This window comes from Schistocerca americana, chromosome 4, assembly GCF_021461395.2.
Source record: "Schistocerca americana isolate TAMUIC-IGC-003095 chromosome 4, iqSchAmer2.1, whole genome shotgun sequence".
NCBI lineage: Eukaryota > Metazoa > Arthropoda > Insecta > Orthoptera > Acrididae > Schistocerca > Schistocerca americana.
Window position 1 is genome coordinate 456,214,793 of NC_060122.1, and position 25,101 is coordinate 456,239,893.

At 36.1% G+C, this 25,101-nt stretch overlaps 1 protein-coding gene across 5 annotated transcripts in view; it reads left to right on the top strand.

The window, feature by feature from the left end:
- LOC124613994 (TGF-beta receptor type-1) overlaps positions 1-23,384 on the top strand; it is a 177,616-nt gene extending 154,232 nt beyond the window's left edge. For all 5 annotated transcript variants that reach the window (XM_047142792.1, XM_047142789.1, XM_047142788.1 and 2 more), the window contains 3 exons: positions 3,711-3,883; positions 19,942-20,181; positions 20,512-23,384. In XM_047142792.1, coding sequence (XP_046998748.1) covers positions 3,711-3,883; positions 19,942-20,181; positions 20,512-20,637 — 539 coding nt within the window. In that variant the 3' untranslated portion in view covers positions 20,638-23,384. The remainder of the gene's footprint in view (positions 1-3,710; positions 3,884-19,941; positions 20,182-20,511) is intronic.
- The last annotated feature ends 1,717 nt before the right edge of the window (positions 23,385-25,101 follow it).

Here is a 25,101-nt window from a genome sequence, read left to right on the forward strand (position 1 = left end):
CTGTAGTTAAACACATTATTGTGTGCTGTGGTTAATCGTGTGTAATTACATAGTGTATACAATAAACAATACAATAGTGTATTATATTAGATAATAGTATAGCTTACTGCATTAACTTTTAGAAGCTATCCTAGTGCAATTTGGTACACTGCCATGCTTGAAATGTATTCTGTAATGTACTGACACTTGTTTATTTTATTATTCTGTATGTACTGGTACATCCTGTATGATGAAGCCAATATCATTGCAAAATGATCCATGGTTAATAAAATTCTTGATTCTTGATTCGTAGTTGGCAGATGGTACGGGTGTTATCAGTTTTTATCCTGTAATATTAATAGTTGTATAACAGTTTCTGGAGGCAGTTATGTTTCTTGAAGTGCTAAAATATTAGTGCTATTATCAGTTATCAATCTTCTTAGATACTCACATTCACCTTTGCAAAGTGTTTCTACATTGATTTGCAAGACATTTGATTTAGGGGCACAATTACTTGTTAACTGAAATTTAAAAGTGCCACCTTTGTGATTTTTATTTTGTTTTTGCTGCTGCTGCTGCAGCTGCTGCTGCTGGTGGTGGTGGTGGTAAAGACCATGTGAGATCACTGATCCAGCATGGTCGTTGTTGTGTAGACTTTTTGTTGTCCTATTCCTTAAGAACGATGCCTGGGTTGTGGCATCTTTGATGCTGTCTACATATCACACCCCAGTACACTTACTTTAAGACATACAAGCATCAAGAAACATGAGTTCCAAGCAACTGGTGCTTGTAGGTAGCTCTATGCAAATGGCAAACCAGTAGTGCAGCTACAGTCATCCTCAGAGTGCAATTCTGAGCCACCACAATGAGCATACTTCAGTGACTGCATCCTTGGTCAGTAAAGACTGCCCTATTTGTGGACCACATGCCTGGCCCAGTTGTAATATGGTGAGCTTTCGTTGGTGGCATCAGCACAGCTGCATGTTGCAGATGCAATTGTCTACAGATGCAGCTGCTGCTTGGTACAGTTTGGTGGTGTGCAATCATGGACACTGAGGGCGCTCTGCAGCATTATCCCACAGAGTCCAGAGCCATAGACAAATTTAAGAACACTCAATTATATTACACTTGCTGTTCACTGTTTTTGTTAGGGAACATAATACCTCTGAGTGAGTTTAGTAGCTTTCAGAACTAATTTGTCATTAGAGGTAGGATAATATAAATATTTTTATTTGTTTCATATTCCATGTTAGTGTATTGTTTATAATGCTTATTCTAATGTCTATAATGTTTGTTATAACGTCAAGTTTAACACATATATTTCAGAACGACACAACACATGTAAGTCACAGAGTAAGTTGACAAGCAAGACATGTGTACATGTTAGCATTCGAATGAGCACTGAGCCCCAGTCTGGCGGCCGCTGCTCGGCTGGTCGCTTAGGTGGCGCAGCTGCTGCATTTCTGGCAGACAGCGCCGCATGTAGAGGACGCGCGTAATTGCGCGGCGGCGCTTTGAATGATCGGCGAGTCACAACAATGTTTTACATTTTACTTTGCAGTGGATGTTTTAATTCATTTGTTTTCTTTTATTAGAAGTTTTTAAATGTCATCAGAAAGACAGTTATGACAATGTCATCAAGTGCCCTAAAATCTCATAGCAACATTTCAGAAAATACTGACACATACTGAAGTGGGTGTGCAACTGAATGAAGTTTTAGAATGAGTTATTCGCTTGTTCCATGGATCATTATTGCAATGTAATGCTATGATGTGGAAAGTGTGAGTTAGTTTGCAGTTATCACACACTTTCTCAACGAAAAAATTGCTGACATGATTATCTTTCAGATCTTCCCCATCATTGGGGAACCAATTAAAGATTTTTGCGCTTGAATACTTAATTCCTCTCTGCCACCCTAAAACTGAGTGATGTATTCTATAAACTTCTTCTAGGCTCAAATTTATGGATGTTATTGGTGTGTTTTTAATTTCAATTAACTATTGCTGACAAATTTCATAAGGGAGTAAATGAACTGTGAGATTGTTGTCAATATGCTTAATTGTTTCAAGAACTATCTGCAAGGTGTTCTACAATGGGCACCACAAGTAATTTAAAAATTATCAAACATATAAACTTTAGAAGGTGTATAACATGTTTTATGTTAAGCATGTGAGCAAGAGAGAGTTTAGAAAAGGTTTGGAATTATGTTCAAAGTTAACTGGAAGTGACAAAGTGCTTTCATTACTGAACACTGTATGAGTATATTCAAACTGTGTGTTGTATGATGATATAATTTTGCAGGTACATACAGTGCTATATGTGGATGCTATCTGCAAAATGTGTTGCAAGTATAGTTATTAATAAAGAAAGAAAAAAATTAAAATATCATGTGTGATGCAGCGGTTTTACTGTAGGATCATTTGAAAATATAGAAACCAATAATCTCTTTTCTTTCATCATTTTGTGTAAAAGTTTCATATATATATATATATATTTAAAAACAAAGATGATGTGACTTACCAAATGAAAGTGCTGGCAGGTCGACAGACACACAAACAAACACAAACATACACACAAAATTCAAGCTTTCGCAACAAACTGTTGCCTCATCAGGAAAGAGGGAAGGAGAGGGAAAGACGAAAGGATGTGGGTTTTAAGGGAGAGGGTAAGGAGTCATTCCAATCCCAGGAGCGGAAAGACTTACCTTAGGGGGAAAAAAGGACGGGTATACACTCGCACACACACACATATCCATCCACACATATGTATGTACACCCATCCTTTCTTCCCCCCTAAGGTAAGTCTTTCAGCTCCCGGGATTGGAATGACTCCTTACCCTCTCCCATAAAACCCACATCCTTTCGTCTTTCCCTCTCCTTCCCTCTTCCCTGACATATATTAAATCAAATTTTTGTTTCCCTTGGAAGCCATTAGATAGGCAGCCTGCAAGTGGGTCCAGATTCTGTGTCCCAGGATATTTGCTTAGTATTATAGACAATAATACTTACAGTGCCAGTAAAGAGAACTATTTCTGCCTCTGGGATATATGATGGTAGATCATTTGTGCAACAATAAGAATATCAATCCATGTGATATATCTGTAATGATTACTCCCCACATTAAAGATACTGTTTCATTGTTTTCATTCTGCTTTCATTTAGTTGTGTAGGATGAAAATTAAAAGATATCTGATTCCAGAATATTTTGATTTCTCTAGGAGAATTTGGTTTCTCCCGAAGAATTCTAGTTGGCAACATTTTGTCTTTAAACTTTGTAGAACACAGAGTTCAGAAAACAATTGTGTTAGTGAGACTGTAGTGCTGTTGAACAGCAAACGGCAATAAATAGGGTGTAAATATTAATAATCAAAGAAACAAAATTATCTGTGAGTTTGAACCATGAATTGTATTGAATTAGGACAGCAACATCATGATATTTATGACAGTTTTGTTTATGAAACTTTTCAAATTCACCACCATCTTTCTTAATGTCTCCTATTTAGTTTTTCACTATCAGTAATGATACGATTTCATTTAAATGTTGTAACGCAACTCTGTCTGTGTTGTAAGTAACTTCCATTACAGTTATTAAATATTGCTGACTTTCCCGTCATTCATCAGGGTGTATGTTTTGTAATTAAATAAACAAATTAATAATTTTTTTAGAGGCTTATTGCATTGTTAAGCATATACATGAACAAATGTAAATTAGAAGGATTTTTGCCATTTTAGGGAAACCTGCTATAGCACATCGTGATCTCAAAACTAAAAATATCCTAGTAAAATCCAATGGAACTTGTGCTATAGGAGACTTAGGTCTCGCTGTTAGACATGATGTGGCCACAGATACTGTGGATATACCCCTTAACAACCGTGTTGGCACGAAACGCTACATGGCACCTGAGGTGAGTCATTCTGCTATATGTTCCTTTATTTATTAATATTTTTCACTTCACTTCAACATCTATAGAGCAAGCTGATGGAAAACAAGTGAAAGTGATTGTTCACATTGTATGTCTGTGTGTGTGTGTGTGTGTGTGTGTGTGTGTGTGAATACACCCTAATCTTATAGAGACGTAAAACTTCATCTATTGTAAATAAAATTAGGCTTCAGATCCTCTCCAATTATGTATAGCTGTTAGGAAAACTGTTTACTTCTAATTTATTTTTTTGCAGTCTTAGGCAGTTTTTACTGATTTTAGTTGTATGGGCAGTAGGCCTTTTTGTGCCGATTATTTCTTCTGTTAATGCTGGAGATATCCTCAGAGATTGTAAAAACTTTTTTAGTTGCCTTTCAAAATCAGTCAAACTCAACAATCTAAACCACTTGTAAGTAACTGCACAACAGCTGGAGAGTGATGTCATCTGACCAGTTACACTGTTGTATGTTAAGGAGCTTGTACCGCAGAAAAGTTGGTGCTGTTCGCTTTTTTTAGCACTAAGGCCACAATTTATCTGAGATCTAATGACATTGCTACCAGACCATTGCACTGTTACATGAAAATAGTTCCGCTTGCTGAGCTTGTTTGATTTCGAAAAGCACTAATGAAGTCTTTAGAGCCTTTGAGGATCTCTCCAGCATAACAAGGTGCAACATTACCACAGAAACATGCCTTAGACCACAGCCTATTGCCCATACAAGTAAAATTATCAGTACTGTAAAGACTTGCCAGGGAAGCTTACATTTTATAATTAGAAATAACTGGTTTAATCCTCACTCTTAAAAAAGTGTTGTGAATTTGACAGTGATAAACATTTTAATGAGCTGTTGTTTATCCACTGGCCATAAAGAGATCTTATACATTACAAAAAAGAAATAGATGGATAATATAAATGTTGCCCCACTGAATTGTTGATGACACTGAAGAATGGTCTACTTAAATCTTGCTAAAGTTACATTGTTGTAGATATGGAACAGATGTGAACTGTCCCCTCCATAATTCTTGTACAGAGTACTACAAAATCTAACTATTTCTGATAATGTGGGATTCATATGGAGGATTTAAACTATTTCCTGTGAATAGTGTCAGAATAGGGGGGGGGGGGGGGGCATAAAATATAATATATAATAGAAAGTGATTAATAATTGCTGCTTGAATAATAAAAAAAATTGGAAAGAATAATTCAAAGAAATAGGAAGGTACACATATCCTTAGTGAACTTTAACTGGCACTAATATCGACAGACCTTCAATACTCAATACATTTAAGATCAACATTCATCATTTAAATTTACGTACTTCTCGTTATCGCCATTGTGCATAGAGTTGGTTATGACGATGCTGTTACTGGATGCCCCCACCTCTGCTCATGCAAATTCCACTTGTCTGCTTCAATCTTCATGGTACAGGATTCTCTGCGCGGGCGAAATGATGAACAGATGGGGTTATTTATACAGATATAAACTTCATTTCCATAATAACTTTTATAACACTTGTGTAATGTATGGTTAGAATATACATCTTTGAACAATACTAAAATGGCAGAACTCATCATACGTCCTCCCGCTAACACTTATAGAGACAAACAGGTGAAGATACAGAAATTAATCAATTGAAGTGTGTATCTCTACTTGTTTTGTTTGTGTCCCAACATTATTTCTGGTTCAAAATAACGTTTTTGTATGTTCATGGAAAAGATGAAAGTTGAATTGTTCTGATTTTCTTTTTCTTTTATTTCATCTGATGAACAAATTAAGTAACCTGTTAATGATAAATAGTTTGTATTAAATTCAGTATTATTTTACCTACACATCTTGAGGGCTGAATTACAATTAACTGAACTAGTGGCAATGTAGCTTTTGGCCATATATTTGTGATGTTATCATAAAACTTCCTTCACAGCTGTTTTGTGTGCAACGATATAGTTATATATGATTGTATGGATTTTGGAACTAAGATGAGAATTCATTTAAAGTCAAAAGTTCACATTATATTAACAATTATAGGTCAATCCACGAACGATGGCAGTTCGTGCGTGTCAAGGCATGGAAGGATATTGCATTGTTGATGATTGCAAGTGACAACTGTGGTACGTGCCTGCGCACACTTTCTGCTTGTGGAAAGCGTACATCCTGCAAATTATGTCTCTCATTTATGTATGCAGAGTTTATCACTTACCACCATAATCAGTGATGACAAGTCGAACAACTGGAATCAAAATTCAATAAACAACTTGCTATGATCATATTTAATGCACACGTTAGCTACAGGATTCACTGCAGAATTCTCAGAGCAATATTGAGTACTCATTGGCAGTCAGGGAATACCTGACGTAGGTGTGCAGAACAAGCCTAAACTCGACCGCCATCGTTCGTGACTTTTATTTATTTATTTATTTAGTATTTATTTGTCCCGTAGATCAAATCAGTACAGTGGCTTTTTTTGGTAAAGAATAATAATTCTAGTATGCATTGGCATGGGAGCGGCAAAATATTTAGTTTCTTAAATAATGGTTTACAAGTGTCTCTTTGTTTATTGAACATAATTGTTCTGACTATCTTCTTTTGCAGTTTGAATATCTTAATTGATTCAGAATTTTGGCCCCAGAAGATGATTCTGTAGTTAAGTACAGAGTGAAAGAGTGCATGGTACATTGTGGTTAGGGTACTTGTGTTAGTGACATTCCTTATTGATCTAATCATGAAGCACACTTTACTAAGTTTTGTGCTGGTAACATCAATGTGCCTTTTCCATGTGAGCGTATCAGTAATAGTGACCCCCAAAAATTTTATTTCATTTTCAAGTTTAACATTATTTTTTTCCAGTGATATAGTTGGTTGTAATGGATTTCTGTTTTGGGCAGTGTGGAAGGTTATTCCAATTGTCTTTTTTGCATTAAGAAGCAGCCTGTTACTTTGAAGCCATCGACTTATTTGATCTGTGGTCCTATCTATATTAGATTGGAGAATTTGTTTGGGTGCAGATATTAGTACAGAGGTGTCATCAGCAAACAAAAGGGTTTTTGTGTCTGGTAGGCTGAGAGGAAGGTCATTTATGTAAAGTAAGAACAGCAAGGGGCCCAGGACGGAGCCTTGGGGAACGCCTTGCTTTATGGTATGTATGGAGGAATGTACAGTGCTAGCTGTACCTGAGAGCTTAGTTTCATTTAATTCGACATACTGCTGTCGGTCTTCCAGATAGCTTTTAAACCAGTCATAGGCATTTCCTCTTATTCCATAGGAATGCATCTTTTGCAAAAGTATACTATGATTAACCATGTCAAAGGCCTTTGTTAGATCTAGGAAGATACCTATGACTGGGAGTTTTTTGTGCACAAGCTCCAGTGCATGATCTAGAAATTCTTGTATTGCATCAGTTGTAGCTTTCTTACTTTGGAAGCCGAACTGAGCAGGGGACAGGATATTTTCTTTGTCTAGTAAGGACATGATTCTGGTGGCCATTATATATTCAAATACTTTACTAAAAGTTGAAAGCAGTGCAATGTGTCGATAATTACTGGGATCCTCTTTGCTTCCTTTTTTGTGGACAGGTATAATTTTTGCAATTTTGAGCATACCAGGAAATGCACCATTCAGGAATGAGAAGTTTATTATGTGGGCTAGGGGTTTACTGATAAAGTTATTGCAATTATGAAGGAGGAAGCATGGACTTTGATCTTGTCCAGCAGATGATTTTTTTTTTTTTTAATGTTGCTATGAAGTGTCTTTTCTATTTCAATTTCAGATGTAGGCCTTAAAAATAGAGTCTCAGAGCATAAGTTTGGTTCTAGTTGTAAGGGACAGCTATTTTTAAGATGGTTAGCCAGGTTTTCTACTGTTTCTGTAAAGTAGTTATTGAATTTCTCTGCTGTTTCTTTCCCACTGGAGACTAATTTTCCATTTATTTTTAAGGTAATATCACTTTGTAGTTGTTTTCCTCTATTAGTATTCATATTAATAAGTTGCCACATGCTTTTGCTCTTATTTGATGTCAATTTGAGGTAGTTATCAATCTGTAGCTTTTTGGCTGCATTTACTACGTTCCTTAATATCTTTTTATATAGAGTAAAGTATGACTTAAATGCTTCACTACTGCCTAGTTTGGATTTGCTAATGTAAAAAAGTTCTCTTTTTCTTTGTGATGATCTAATGATTCCTGGGGTGATCCAGCTGGAGAGTTTTCTATCTTTGCTGATACATTTTGTTTGTAAGGGAAAGTGGCAATTAAAATAATAACAGAAAATATCCAAGAATGCTTCATATTTGCTGTCTACTGTTTGAGCCTCATATATATTTTGCCAGTTTTCATTTTGTATATCAAAGAGGAAAATATGCAAGTGGGTTTTATTGAAGTTTCTCCTCTGTACAGTGATTTTATTGTGTTCGTGACTGTTATTTTGCAACCACACCTGCATAAATAATGCATTGTGGTCTGAAAATCCTAGTTTGATGGAGGATACAGTACAATTTATATTTCTTGCTACTTGATCCAGACAAGTGGTACTGTGATTTGTTATCGTGGTTGGAGTGTTGACCATTAGGTCTAGGTTGTAGCTGTTCATAAAATTTTTAATGCTTAGATGGCTAGAGTTTTCTGAGAGAAAATCTATATTATACTCACCACATATTAGAACACTATATGATTTTCTTTTACTTAGATTTTCTATTACTGGTGCTAGATTTTTGTAGAAAGTTCCTATGTTACCAGAGGGTGACCTGTAAAGTGCTATTATATAAACATTTAGATCTGTAAGCTCTACACCTGACAGTTCTATATCTTTTTCAATACTATACGAGTTACAAATATCAAGAGGTGTAGCAGTAATGTTGTCTTTTACAAATATGCGACTACCTCCACCTTTGTAAGATGTTCTTGAGAAGTGACCTACGAGTTTAAAATTTGGTATCACAACACTTTCTATTTCGAAAGACCTCATGAAATGTTTATTAATACATAATACCTGTGTATCTGACAGTTCACTTGCACTTGATAACAAAATTTCTAATTCATTAAGTTTGGTTTTGAGCCCTTGTACATTACGGATGTATACTTTTAGATCAAGAATTTTTTTGTTTAATTTTTTTATTCATTGGTGAGGAGGTTCAGACTTTACCTTATTTACTACAATTTGCTGATGGAATCCTGTGCAAGTTTTATGGTGTATCTTTAACTTGTTTGATGATGCTATCTTTAACTTGTTTGGTGATGTTAAGTTTTTTCTTTTCTCAGAGGGGGGATAGAAAAAATCCTCCTTCTTGGGTATATTCCGCCTTGATCTTAAATTAACACTTACAGGTGTAGCTGCTGCAGTCCTTTGTGAATCTTCTAATGTCTCCTCTTTCCTGCTTTATTCGTTCTTGTCGTATTTGCTTTTCTCATTTTTGCCTGTAAGTCTTTCAGGAAGCTGATAGACAGATCTATTTTGTAATAGTCTTTCTTTAATTATTTCACTGATGTGATCACACATAACACTTTTTCCGGTGTAATTAAAATGCATTCCGTGTTTGGTGTGCAGGTTTTGATGTAGTTTACCTACGTCCAGTACATCGCACTTTGTGTATTCTGCACACAATTTCTTAAGTTTGATGTTAGTTTTCCTAATTTCTTTATTAACACACGATCTGTAAATTAGGTCGTGTCTATGAGGCACAGTGGCTACTATTGTGTTCCTTGATTTATTCACTTCTAGAAAGTTCTGTAGCGTTTTGATGCAGGCATCGGCTTCATTTTTAGCTATGTCATTCGAACCCGCTTTACATACTATAAAGTCATTATCCTGTATTGTGTTCATCTGAAGATCGGTGTCTACGACATGGTGTGTTCCCGCTCCAGGTTGCACTATGCTAGTCACTGCCAACTATAGCAGTGAAGTAACAATACAGAGAGATGGAATTTTATATGTTGTGACAAAAGATGAAATAAGTAGCAAAATGGAAACCTATGAGATAAAAACTAGTCTGAATGTGGCACATTGAGTTGGAATCACAAGTTTAGCTACACATTAATTTCGAAGTGTTACATTCAGCTGCACTATTTTAGAACAATATCAAAAGTGTCCTATATTGTTGACTTAAGGAGGATGATAAAATGTCTTGAACTGCCATTGTTAGGCAAAACCAGAAAAGTAAATACAGACAAAACTGGTTACAACAACATCAAAGGGGCTGATGGTTTGTGGTTGTTATACCCGATAGTCACACAGACCAGATTTTTGCTTTGTTCTCTGATAAAAATTTGGTGTCTGTTAACTTTAGGCTGCCATAGCATTAAAACTTCAAACAGTAGTATTCACAATACAACATTTGTAGAGAGGGACTGAAGAGGAAGTTTTCTTATGTGTATGCAGTATGCACAGCAATAAGATGCCATCAAAATGTAAAAACCTTTAATAAGTGAAGAAAGTAGTAGCAACAGTGTAAATTGTTCATTAATGTTGAACACAGTCTTGGATAATGAATGAGATAATATGTTGAGCATGTTTAAACTTAATGTTGTTGCTGTGTGGTATAATACTCATGAATGACACAACTTAGTTACAGTTACTGTATTACAAAAGTTAATTAGCAGTACCAAAATGAAGAGACAGTAGTCTACACGTAAAGTACAAAAATGCCTACAGTTTCTACTACTGAAAATATGCAACACACACAACCACAAAAAAATTAGTAATGCCCACATCTGTGCTTTGAAAAAATTGTTGTTGTTGTGGTCTTCAGTCCTGAGACTGGTTTGAGGCAGCTCTCCATGCTACTCTATACTGTGCAAACTTCTTCATCTCCCAGTACTTACTGCAACCTACATCCTTCTGATCTGCTTAGTGTATTCATCTCTTGGTCTCCTTCTACGATTTTTACCCTCAACGCTGCCCTTCAATGTTAAATTTGTGATCCCTTGATGCCTCAGAACATGTCCTACCAACCGGTCCCTTCTTCTTGTCAAGTTGTGCCACAAACTCCTCTTCTCCCCAATTCTATTCAATACCTTCTCATTATTTATGTGATCTACCCATCTAATCTTCAGCATTCTTCTGTAGCACCACATTTCGAAAGCTTCTATTCTCTTCTTCTCCAAACTTTATCGTCCATGTCTCACTTCCATACATGGCTACACTCAATACAAATGCTTTCAGAAACGACTTCTTGACACTTAAATCTATACTCGATGTTAACAAATTTCTCTTTTTCAGAAACGCTTTCCTTGCCATTGCCAGTCTACATTTTATATCCTCGCTACTTTGACCATCATCAGTTATTTTGCTCCATAAATAGCAAAACTCCTTTACTACTTTAGGTGTCTCATTTCCTAATCTAATTCCCTCAGCATCACCCGACTTAATTCGACTACATTCCATTATCCTTGTTTTGCTTTTGTTGATGTTCATCTTATATCCTCCTTTCAAGACACTGTCCATTCCGTTCAATAGCTTTTCCAGGTCCTTTGCTGTCTCTGACAGAATTACAATGTCGTCAGCGAACCTCAAAGTTTTTATTTCTTCTCTCTTTTTCAAAATACTAATGTGAATTCTTTACAGACAAATGGAAAAACTGCTAGAAGCCTACTTCGGGGTAGATCAGTGTGGATTCCGTAGAAATATTGGAACATGTGAGGCAATACTGACATTACGACTTAGAAGAAAGATTAAGGAAAGGCAAACCTACATTTCTAGCATTTGTAGACTTAGAGAAAGCTTTTGACAGTGTTGACTGGAATACTCTCTTTCAAATTCTAAAGGTGGCAGGGGTAAAATATAGGGAGCGAAAGGCTATTTACAATTTGTACAGAAACCAGATGGCAGTTATAAGAGTCGGGGGACACGAAAGGGAAGCAGTTGTTGGGAAGGGAGTAAGACAGGGTTGTAGCCTCTCCCTGATGTTATTCAATATGTATATTGAGCAAGCAGTAAAGGAAACAAAAGAAAAGTTCGCAGTAGGTATTAAAATCCAAGGAGAAGAAATAAAAACTTTGAGGTTCGCTGACGACATTGTAATTCTGTCAGAGACAGCAAAGGACCTGGAAGAGCTATTGAATGGAATGGACAGTGTCTTGAAAGGAGTATATAAGATGAACATCAACAGAAGCAAAACAAGGATAATGGAATGTAGTCGAATTAAGTCGGGTGATGCTGAGGGAATTAGATTAGGAAATGAGACACCTAAAGTAGTAAAGGAGTTTTGCTATTTATGGAGCAAAATAACTGATGATGGTCAAAGTAGCGAGGATATAAAATGTAGACTGGCAATGGCAAGGAAAGTGTTTCTGAAAAAGAGAAATTTGTTAACATCGAGTATAGATTTAAGTGTCAAGAAGTCGTCTCTGAAAGCATTTGTATTAAGTGTAGCCATCTATGGAAGTGAAACATGGACGATAAATAGTTTAGACAAGAAGAGAATAGAAGCTATCGAAATGTGGTGCTACAGAAGAATGCCGAAGATTAGATGGGTAGATCACATAACTAATGAGGAGGTATTGAATAGAATTTGGGAGAAGAGGAGCTTGTGGCACAACTTGACTAGATGAAGGGATCAGTTGGTAGGACATGTTCTGAGACATTGAGGGATCACCAATTTAGTATTGGAGGGCAGTGTGGAGGGTAAAAATCATAGAGGGAGACCAAGAGATGAATACACTAAGCAGATTCAGAAGGATGTAGGTTGCAGTAGGTACTGGGAGATGAACAAGCTTGCACAGGATAGAGTAGCATGGAGAGCTGCATCAAACCAGTCTCAGGACTGAAGACCACAACAACAGCAACAACATGCTCCTGTTGTCAACAGTGTTCTATCTGAAACATGTGCATACTCTTAGTATTGTGTTACGTAGTTTAAATTCTGTCACCAATTCACCTTGATAATGGCTGTAGTAAGATTATCACCCAAAATATCAGAAAAAAATAATGGTTTCCCAGATGCAAACCTGAAAGATGATGAAATAAAAGATAAAGTCCACCATTATTAGAATGAAGATTGTTATGAAACATGAACAACTGACATTTAGTTGACCCAGAAGATTGTCTCCAGGAGAGAGACAAATTGTTGTCAACCTGTGTCCAACTGGAGCTTGACTAAGGAAGTCTATTTTTAAAACCTCTGTGAGATTCTTGGGCCTGATTTTTGATGATCATAAATCAAACCACCCCACTCAATAAAACCTTTGTTTGAATGCATAGTTGCATAATGTACAGATCAGCTCGATATTCCTATCTGAAGATCTTGGATGCAGTCCACCATTCAAGTATTAAATTAGCATAGACCCGTACCAAAGTACTCCCATACGTAGTCCTTGCAGAGAGGCTGGTGAGCTGCCAGTTATCATCTGACATGATCTCTTTATAGTACAACATGCATTCAACATGAGGTCTCTGCTCAAGTTTTAGCACTGAGTCTAACAATCCATGCAGTGAATGTTTGGTGCTTTCTGTATGAGCAAAGACATACATAGAGGAACTTGGTGTAACAGACATTCCTGTTCTTAATCAGGGATGGAGCAAATACCATATGTGAATGATTATCAGGTTCAGATTAAACTCTGACATGATGAAGCACAACAAGAAAATCCCTCCACCTGCTATTTTTGAAAAGATATTTTAACAGCATTTTATCTGTTATTGCAAATGGTCAGTGGCTTTTACTGATTGTGTCATTGAATCTCATTTAGCAAGCCACTTTTCAGTGTACTATACATAGTTGTAGGTGATCTGGCAGGCACTGGAAAAGGTGAGATGTGAAGGTAGAGGGAATTTGTGCTATACTGGCTATTCAATAAGTGTGCTGAGCAGTTAAGATAATTGAGATGATGCTGGAAACTATCTTTTACCTACAAAGACAGGGAAAGAAATGATAAAGTGGTATTCTGCAGGTTATTTGGACACAATGGGATTGAGGGAAATGAGATAACTGACATAGCAGTGAAAGCAGCTTGTCCGGAAAACAACATGGTTCACTACAATGAAAAAGATCCTGCAAGAATGGAACTAATGATGAGTGAAGAGAATTTTTCAGCATGACAGAAGTGCAGTCCTTCTGCAAATTGCTGCAAATTTCAGTGCTGGGCCATCAGCCATCAGCAAGTGTCAGTTTGTGAACCATTCAACAAAACATCATCAATATGGGCTTTCAGAGCCTACATGATACTAGGCAGGTGTATCAGTTTCTTTGGCTCTTTGGGTAATAAAGAGGGTGATGGCTGATGAATGTGGGAAACTATGGTAGGAAGTGACTAACAATGAGCTCTGGTCAGTCTGATCATGGTGCACGTTATTCCAGTCTCAAAGGAAGGGTGAAGGGAAATTCTTTGGCCTACTAAGCGATTTACCCTCAATTTTAGGTGATAATCAGACAATTGCAATAAAATTATTTTATGTGGTGTCACAACTCCTTTCCAACTTGAATGAATGGAAATTTTAATGATTTCTGGGTAGTTATTTCACCGTATTAATTGTTTGATCAATCTAGCTGCATTTATGTGTATGGCAACAGTACAATCAGACATACTGGTTGAATGCTTGTGCAACATTTTATTGTTTGGGCTTCTAGATATATAGTCTTTATTTTTTATTTTAACAATTTTAACTACTTGTGTACAACTATATTGGGAATGGGCAATGATGGCTTTGCATCAAAATCAGCCCCATCCATCCAATAACTAAAATGAGGAAGGCGCAAGAGAAGGGCAATGACTTACCATTTATCAAAAATATTCCCAAAGAATGACCTCATGACAACTTTTCAGTGGACAGGCTCCTTTTCTAATTCAATGACAGAAGAGAAACTTTAGGTGTTCTACAGACTACACAACATGATATCATCAAGCTTCTGCAGTTAAAATGGCATTATACAGCCAAGCGAACTGAAAGGGGAGTAAAGTAAGACTCTTATGTACAAGACTGATAGGTGAAATTAGTGATATCCAGCTGTGTAAAATTTTTAATCATGAATAAGAAATCAGGAAAGAAGGAAAATTTCCTTCACCCATAATTCTAAGAGAATGAGCCACTATGTATTTATCACTGGACCACTTTCATCTACTCACAGAGTATACAACCACATCCCAAGTATCATTCATGCATTTACCAAGTTAACTTGTGAAAACTACAAAATGAGCAAAAACAGAGTTTGTAAGATTGGATTACAAAAACTAATTTTGGAACTCCAAGTAAGTGATTAGTTAGAGGGACTTATTTTGTATCTCAGAAATTCAAGGTGTTCTGCAGAATAGAAGAAATTGAACACATTTTAATAATGACAGGACTCTTTAGTGCCAGTGGGCAGATTGAAGGGACCAACACTTGTGTGGCTATGATCATTGCCAAACTTAACGTGACAACTCTATTGAATGGCACAAAACAGCACCACCACTTTAACAAGGTATGACGAATTGAGAAAGTATCATTTGAACATTTGATGGAAGTTAAGATTCTCACATAGTCTGATCTTCACACTGCAAAATTATTGGAAGAAGCACTTATTAATTCATTTGAAGAAAGATGGAATGAAGTGAGAGAAGATACAAAATTCTGAACGAGTAAGGTGCAAGATGGACACACATAGGACCAAAATTAAAGCTGAGAGTGAAGACTCTTGCTCCCTAATTAAAAACAAAAGAGAAATGAAACAATACACTTAATATTTGCTCAGAAGATGATAACTGCAAGGATACAGGCCTATGATGATGTGTGCCAAAGTAATGCAAACCTGACCAAATAACTAGTCATCATCCAAGTTGGATAATTGTCATGACTGCTGCTTTTGGCATTTGGGCATGAGATTGAAAAGTTTTTCCTACCAGTGTATCAAATAATAAGAGACCCAACAGATATGAACAACAGATGAATAATTACTTTAACAAATGCAACAACCAGTCACCTTTTTATACAGCTTTATTTATGTTGAAAGATTGTTGCATTTTCACTCACCTTCAGTAAGTATATTACATTTATACCTTCATCAGTACCAAGCCTTTGTTGACTGCATTTTGAACACAGCAGCCACTCTGTGAAAAATAGTAATTCCTTTAGACTCCATGTTTTCTGAGTTGTATATTTATGGTAATTAATTGTTAAATGCATCAACTAACATTCTGTAACTTTATATGCATAGTACTCATGCCGTTTGCTTCACTCAAGCATTGCCACATTCACATTATTGCCAGCTTATGTTTTCATTTATATTGGAAATTATTTCTAAAGTCAAGGTTGTGCATTTTGTTGAACAGAATCATTTAAGCTCAACATAATTTATTCTTACTTGTGCACATCCACAAATGGCATCCTAAATGATCACAGCTACCCAAAAAAATGTTCCTAAGACATTTTCATAATACTGAGGCAACCTACACATTAAGTACAGTCCTGGGAAAAACATGATGATGACAACCAAACACATTACAAAAATAGATGTATATACATGTGTACGAAGGTTGGAACTTAAATAGTGGCAATTATTTATTCACAACCGATACAAACGAGTTACATGTGTGTACCTGTTACTGTCCTTCAAATTAGTCACCAGTGTTGTGTAGAACCCATTGCCAGTGATGTGGAAAGCGTAGTGTACCATTAGCAGAGTCTGTTCTGTTGATGGTGTGAATGGAGCGGTCTACTGCCTGTCGAATCTCTGGAACAATTCTTGGAATCATATCAAAGTTACAAGGACTTAAGTTCGGGGAGTATGGTGAATGGTTCAGTACTTCCCAGTCCCATCGACCGAACAGAGCCGCCACAGCTGGTGCTGTATGCGCCAGCGCATTGTCATGCAAAATGATGGGTGGGTTGCACAGAAAGTGTCGCTGCTTCTTTTGCAAAGCTGGTCGCAGATGATGCTCCAAAAACAAACAGTAATATGACTTAAGTCCTTGTGACTTTGATTTGATTCCGAAGATGAAGGAACCACTTCGTGGCATTTGCTTCAGAACTGTTCCAGAGATCTGAGGGGTAGTAGACCGCTCCATTTGTACCATCAACAGAACAGGCTCTGCAAACGGTATACTACGCCTTCCACATTGCTGACAATGGGTTCTACACATAGCTGGTGACTACTTTGAAGGATGGTAGCAGGTACAAACATGTAACTCCTTTGTATCGGTTGTGAATAAATAGTTGCCACTATTTAAGTTCCAACTTTTGTATGTATGTATGTATGTATGTACGTACGTACGTATGTATATAAGTTCCACATCCCCTCCTGAAACACTGGGCCAATTTCAACCAAACTTGGTACAGATAATCCTTACTGTCGGGCAACAATTGCTGTCGGTTGAGAAACCCCTGCCTATTATAGTTCAGGAGGTAACATCATAAACAACGAGATGTGTAAAAAACTGGCACATCGTGCCAACATTTAAAACTATTAATTCTGTGGTACTGACTCTATTCACAATAAATTTTGCTGACAGCATCCTTGCTGGCAGTAACCATGTATGCTGCTAAATGTGCCTACAAAATTATATCGTGGTACCACATTTAGTTTGGGAGATATGACATCATAAACTGCTGCATTGTGCATGATGTTTAAATTTATTACTTATTTCCTGCTAACTGTATTCACAGCACAGTTTACAGATGTGTCCACATATGGCGCTGAATGTACCTATAAAATTATATCATCGTATGATACATAGATTAGGAAATATGACATCATAAACACTGAGCTGCATGAAAAAATTCTGTCTCATTCATGTTTAAATACACTTGTTCTCTACTTCTAAGACACACCTACAGTTGATTCAACTTCAGGAAATCCTTAACACCTGGCAATGCTTTTGACAGCTTTCAATTGCTAAGCACAAAAGGCTGTGTGCAAAAACAATAGTTGTTTATAGAGCTATGTGAATAGCCATTGCCGTAGAGATGTTTACAAAAAATGTGGATGCATATTTCTTTGTATAGCTGTTTCATAATTTTGAAGGTGACCATCACAAGTACATGGAAATGAAAGTTTTTTGATATTGCACTACAAACACAGTCCATTTGTTTGTTTTTGTATCTAATAGAAAATTGGCAGAATGAATACTCAGGCAATTCTGGGTTTGTCAACAGTTTGTCAGCTAGTGATGATGATAAATGAAAGATCGTAATTTTCTGTTCTCTTTCCCATTGTGGTGACATAGTAACTGTATACGAAGTAGGTCATTTTCCTTCCTGCTTTGTTTATTCTGAAATGTCATTCTAGTATGTTAATGTATAACTTTTATGGCTACATTGGCCTGTCCCATTGTAGCTTTCTTTTACCCTTTTAACCACTGTAACATCCTTATCAAACCATATGACATTCCCTGAGTGTTATCCTTACTTCAAGGTTCTTGCCCCTGTAAAATCTACCCCACACAACCAGCCACTATCAGTCACTCCAGTCCTGCAAGTGGTAAATTGTATACCATAACAGACAGAGCAACAAGTACAACCACACATGTTGTGTACCAACTTCCATTGCTGAATACATGAATGGATGTAGAAGAATTGTCCCATCTTGAGGACACCCAGTAGCCATTTGCTGACCATGCTGTGCAGCATGACTCAAGGAACCTAAATGCATGCTGTTTCGATCCTCCCACCTTATACTAGTTTTTCAAAACTCCAGAAATGAGAATTTGCTCTCCAACATACCCTCGCATTTTGTCAGCCTCTAGGATTTGACCTACATTAATGTACAATCACTCTTTTTTTATTTTCTCAGTACCTCCATTTTGTTTATAGTTTTTAGTTACACTATTCATTTGCCTTCTTATTTTTCGTCCTCTACCTATCTTCTGTTTCTGACTCGGTCTGTATATAATCTCTTTATTGAAAACTGGTGAGTTGCCTACCAATATGCTATATTTGACATTTTCCTCTCTATGATGCCTCATGTTTAATTCTGTCTCCCTTTGTCCTCACAAAAGGCTTTTCCCTCTCACCCTGGGGTCTGAGTGCCCTACTGCTTATTTCTAACACTTCCCAATGATGTACCTCATTTCTCCCTGAGGAAGGAACTAACAGCAAGTTCCAAAAAGTTGGATTAGTGTTTTTGTTTTAAATGTGGTTATGGGCAATACAGAAATATCTGAATATCATTTTATTTGTAAAAGGAAAAGAGAGAAAGTGTTGATTTGTAGCAGAATATTGCAAGGAGCTATGAATAGTTAGTAAATTGAGAAGAGTCCATTGAAGAAGGTATTGAAGTCTTAAGAGGTAATAAAGTATCCAATCAAGAGATACATATAGCATACAAGGTAAACAATATGCAAAATAAAACAAGGTCTTAAGCATTTCTTGATTTTTAGAAACTTTTAGTATGGATATCAAAAATAAAATACTTTCTGCTCTTATTAATTTACAATTGGGAAGCACATAATTATGTATAAAAATGCATTGTTATGAATCAATAAAATCAACATATATCACTTCATTAATATGCCGTCTTGCAAGCAATCAGTGGAACATGGAAAAAACTTCAGAATTCACTCCTTTGTATCTGCATTTGCATTTCTACTTTGTGCTTCTTTATAGTGACTTTGTTATATCACACACACCCTCCCCCACCTTCACGAATCATGCAGAGGAATGGCAACTGTTGATAAGTCTCTGTATACCTCCAGATATTTTGAATCCGTGATTGTTCCAGAAAGTAGTGATGGGTCTTTCCAACTATTTACAAACAACATTTTTTGCTGTTGTTATACATTTATCTTGAACAGTAACATTTCCTCTGGGCATGACCGAATCTGTTTTTGCATGTGGTGATTTCTCCCCATTGAGAACTACATACTATGTTCTTTTTGCCAGAAAGTCTTCAGTCCACCTTTAAAAGCTAATACAGTATTTCATAAGATCATATTTTGTTCACCAGATGACAGTGTGGAACTACATTGATTGCCTTCTGAAATTCAAACAACATGGGATCAACTTTGGTGGTGCTATCTTAGCATATGTATGCATTTTTTTTCTATTTGTATATTACATAATTAATTGTCGTGTGTGCATATGTAAAATTCTGCTTTGCTGGCCTTATAACTGTCTACAATTTTATGGTTTACTATTTCCATGTGCAGGTACTTGATGAACTAATAAATACAAACCATTTTGATTCCTTCAAACGAGCTGATGTCTATGCTTTGGGGCTGATATTCTGGGAAATAGCAAGGAGGTGTAATGTTGGGGGCATCTATGATGAATATCAGTTGCCATTTTATGACATGGTACCTTCAGACCCAACTATTGAAGAAATGAGGAAGGTTGTATGCATTGATCGACAAAGGCCGTCCATACCAAACAGATGGCAGTCAAATGAGGTAAGATAATGCAAATAAAATGTTTCCATCCTGTAGCAAATGAAGAGGTGTGTGTGTGCACGCACACATGCACATGTGCGCATGCGCATTTGCGTGCATGTGTGTGTACATGTGCGTGCGAGCGTGCGCATGCATGTGTACATGTGCATGAATGTGTGTGTGTGTGTGTGTGTGTGTGTGTGTGTGTGTGAGAGAGAGAGAGAGAGAGAGAGAGAGAGAGAGAGAGAGAGTACAAGTACAGGCTACCATAATGACATTTTTCCTTTTTGAAAAACAAGATGGTAGATTATTTCAGTGACCTGTATTTACGTAATTGGTTTCTGTCTACAGGCATTGCATGTCATGTCAAAACTTATGAAAGAATGTTGGTATCACAACGCAGCTGCTCGCCTGACTGCCTTGCGGATCAAAAAAACTCTTGCCAATCTTGGTGTGTCTGAAGATCTCAAAATTTAGGTCTTGTTGCAAATCAGTATGTCTCAAGGCAAACTTTTATATGTTTAATGTGTGGAGTGTGTCACATTGCTCTTGCTCAGAGGAGCGCCCTTCTAAAAGCAGCTTCAACAATTTTACAAATGACCATATTTCCGCTAGTCATTTTTTTATATACATGTAAATTTGATGAACTTTGTGTCATCAGATGATGATGTAGTGAATGATTCTTTTTAGCCCTTCAACAAGTTTTGTTACAATTTATTTAAGACAGATGTTTTTTTTCATATAGTGTTTTACCTGTGAGTGCATAGAATTATAAAAATGTAGTTTTATTTTTGCACAGTGATATTGTCCACTGTATCATAATTCCAGCACTATGGAGTTTGAAAGTTCATCTCAAGGACATCGCAACCAACTCTAGTTTAATAATTGTTTGTGATAATTTTAGCAGCTTATCATGTGAGATTAATTAGGAAACCTAAGTGTCTTGATCTTTTGTTTGCTGTGTCACATACTGTCTTATTGTTTAAATGGTGCTTTTTCTCTATTACACATTATCAGCCGACTGGTAATATTTCCTCTAGTTGCATCAATTTATGTTATGAAAAAGTGGCGTATTCGTGCCTGTCGAGACATAAGGTAGAAATCAGAGCAAGTGATTAGTACTGTTACAAAACGGACAAACACATAAAATGGAGCCAGTCACAAGTATAATGTTGCCTTCTTTCAACAAAGTGCGATTAATAATATGTTAAATTATGATGAAATTGTATTGAGAAACTCAGTCTGTAATCATGCAATACCAAACCAAAATTAGGAAAAAAACTAGTATTTCAGGAGAAAGGAATATTAACAAAGACAATATGTCTGTAGGGAAATACTGATATTTTTTAAAATCATGTTTCCAGACTAGCTGTTTTATCAGGTTTTACATTTTGTATAAATTTTGTCAGAGTTTTTCTATTTATGAAACTGAAGCAGATGTAATAACAATTTTGTACAGTCCTTAGACATGAGTTTTCTGTGCCACATGTATGTAAATATAACCAGAGATGTTTTGCATTGGAATTGTTAATAGAAATCTGGCCAATTTGGACAGAAAATATTAGCCACAAATTTATTTACCAATTGTGCACACCTATATAGTTGATGAAATGATGTTGAAGGGCTATGAAAGAAACATTCATTTCCAAAATTATAGAAATGAAGTAAGAAATATTTTTTTCAGTGTAAAACAAAATGTCAACGTACAGTTTGGATATAAATTAAGTATATAAGGCAGCTAGAAACAGTACTAGAACATTTGGCTATACTACAGTGGTAACAGTATCATTGTAATACATATTTTATTCCTTATCCTTCTCAGTAAGAATCTCACTGCAACTCAGAGTAGTCAAATCAAATCAAATCAAATCTTGCAATTGGGCACAAAAAACTTAAAACCCCATGTATAAAGTTAACATTTGGTCGGCTGGGATATTTAGTGTGTAATGCATCATGATAAATGTTTGCAATTCACTTCCACTATTTCACTCTCAGTAGTTACAGTAGCATACAGGGAGACCGTAGAGACTCACTTCCAAAGAGATCATTGACACTATTAAGTTAATAATTTTGGTGATTTTTTGTAAAAATACAAATTTTAATTTTTGAGATAATTCCTTTTAATATTTATCAGAAAGAGTTTGTGATATTTTTGTCTACTGTTGGAACTTCAGTTTGTCATGAGTAATTGTGGCTTGTGGAAGAAGGAGACAAACAAGATCAATTTAATTAATAACTATTTGTCTCATATAGTGGGCAGCCTGAATGTGATCTTATGTGATATCCCACACCTGTGTAGGCAAATACTGAGGCAGTTCAAAATCTCCTCTCAGAAAGATTGCACAACCGTTAAAACATGAAGAAGACACAACAGTTATCTGATTCACAGACGGAATGGCATTGTGTTAAATCTTAGTAAAACATGTTAGCAAGATAACATGAAGAGCTTCTTATGGAGCAATAACAAATCCTAAATTCACAGAAATTAAATAAATGATGTGAATTGTGCACCACTAAAGGCTGGAGAAACATTGTTCAGTCCAATAGCCTTTGTAGAAATACAAGCTATATCCTTACAATGAGCTGTAAGACAAAAATGCTGAAAATATGTTTTTCTGTCTATTGATCACCTCTGGTATATAGTATATGACATAAAGGTTCACTAAACAATCCAAACAAATTTGGATGACATTTCAGAATGAATTCTTTTGGGGGCTAAAGAGCACATTGTAGATTTGTATGCTGAAGCAGTAGTTGTGCAACTGAAGAGTTTTAATTTTGTTGCTTCTGTTCTGAAATTTATATTGCTAGTGTGTGGCATAAGTTTTATAGGGAAAAAAAATAAACACTAAACAGCTGTTTACAGATGCAGAGGTGAGTGAATTTCCATACATTGTCACTGGGAAATAGTCTGCTCCACAGATATTTTGACCAAAGGAGTAAAACTTTTAAAGTACCAGGACCAAGTGGGGCAGATTGTCAGTCACAGTGTGGCTATGATTTTATACTTCCTATTCATCACAGACCTTGGACCTAATAGCTTTTTTAGTATCTTCTGTTCAGGAAAATGTAATTCCTTCCTTTCTGTCCAGTGCTTCATATCCTGCTAGTGCCTGGTATGGACTGGTATTTTATGTCTCCAATCTCACAAAGAACCAACGATACCTTTATATAGGCTATTATTACTTAATTATAAGAGGGTCACCTGTCCCAAAGGCACCCCCCCCCCCCCTGCCCCCTCCCCCCTTCCAGGAGGAATAGGTGTACCCCTTCTGCCTGCATCTATTGTTCACTTAATGGTTAAATGAGAGATCATTTTCCAAAGTTTTTATGTATTATGTATCTGAGGCAGGACATGGGAACCAGCCCAGCAATTTCCTTGGTAGATGTGGAAATCCGCTTAAAAATCACATCCAGACTGGCTGGCACATCAGCCTCCATCATTAATCTGCAAAGTGATTTGATCCAGGGCCAGTACCCCTCCAAATATCCCAGAAGAAGGTGCTTTAACACAGTTTACTATCTAGGCATTGGGAAAAAATGGGGCAAATGCAGTTCCATTTCTAATAAAGGTTCCGATGTGAACATACGGTTCTGGTAAACAACACGAGAACTGATTGAATAACTATGTTGACTATAATAGAAATTAGTTACTGTCACCACCATAAGTCATTGAAGATAGGCTAAATACTCTGAATGAGAGCTGTTTAAGCCACCCAATTAAAAAGAAAAAAAGAAATTCCCCAATGTGTATTGGAATATCAAAATACAGTGAGAGGCACCAGCCTCAGTATAGCAAGGTTACTATGACTATTTAGTGTCATTTAGTATATACCAACCGAACAATGTGGAACTGAAGGCATAAATATAAGATGTATAGCATACTGCATAATATTATATTTTGTGCAAAACAGAAGTGAGCTTTGTTCACCTGATGACAGTATTAGAAACCCAGGAAATTGAGTAAGAGATAAAACACATCAGCTTTCAGTTTAATTAAAACTGCTGAAACTGAGATGTCCACTACCACTTTTCTGAACCATATCTACCAGTAAGTATATTTACACTGCATCACAATGTTAGATCTTTGACAATGCATTTTCATGGAAAGAATAATATACTTGAGGTGTTTACAAGCAAAAGTGCTTATTTGTAATGCTGTGTATGCTGTTTTTAGCTCATATGCCTGTTGAAACAGGCAGATATTTTGCAATCTTAAAATATGTAGAACAGTGATTCGCAACATGTCTTACATAATTGACCATGAAATATTTTGCAAAAACAAAACAAAGAGCATATTTTGAATCATGTCTCTTTAGTTTAAAAAATAAGTGAAATGAGAGAGACTGGAAAATGGAACATACCCCATTAAAATAATTATTAAGTAATGTTAAGAAGTGCATTGTAAATGACTGGTTTGGTATACATTTTTATGTACCACAAACCAGTCATTTTTATGTACAGAAAATAATCTTGTGTTACTTAAATTTCAAGCTTTTTCCATTGCTTCTCTACATAAATGTGTGCTGTGTTACACTGTTGTTCGTTTTCCCCTGTGATGAGGGGAACTACTTTATGAGTTTCACACAGTGATGCTGTTTTTGCTGTCTCTTTCTTTATAAAAATTGTTATTTATTTTTGTAATTTTTATGTATATATGAAGTTTTTTTCTGTCATATATATTCTGAGCTAATGGATGTATCATCTGTACTATGTTTTCTATTATTTATATCTGCAAAAAGTTAACTTCTTTTGATCTAGTAACTTGGGTTAATATTTGTTGATCTAGTAACTTGGGTTGATATTAGTTATGTCAGCAAAGCTTCATTTCACCATTATGTTATCTTCTTCTAAATGAAAGAAATAACCAGTTTTCTTTATCCAATTAAATAACAGTTTTCTCTTCTGGAATACATGTCAGATCAACACTTTGGACAAACC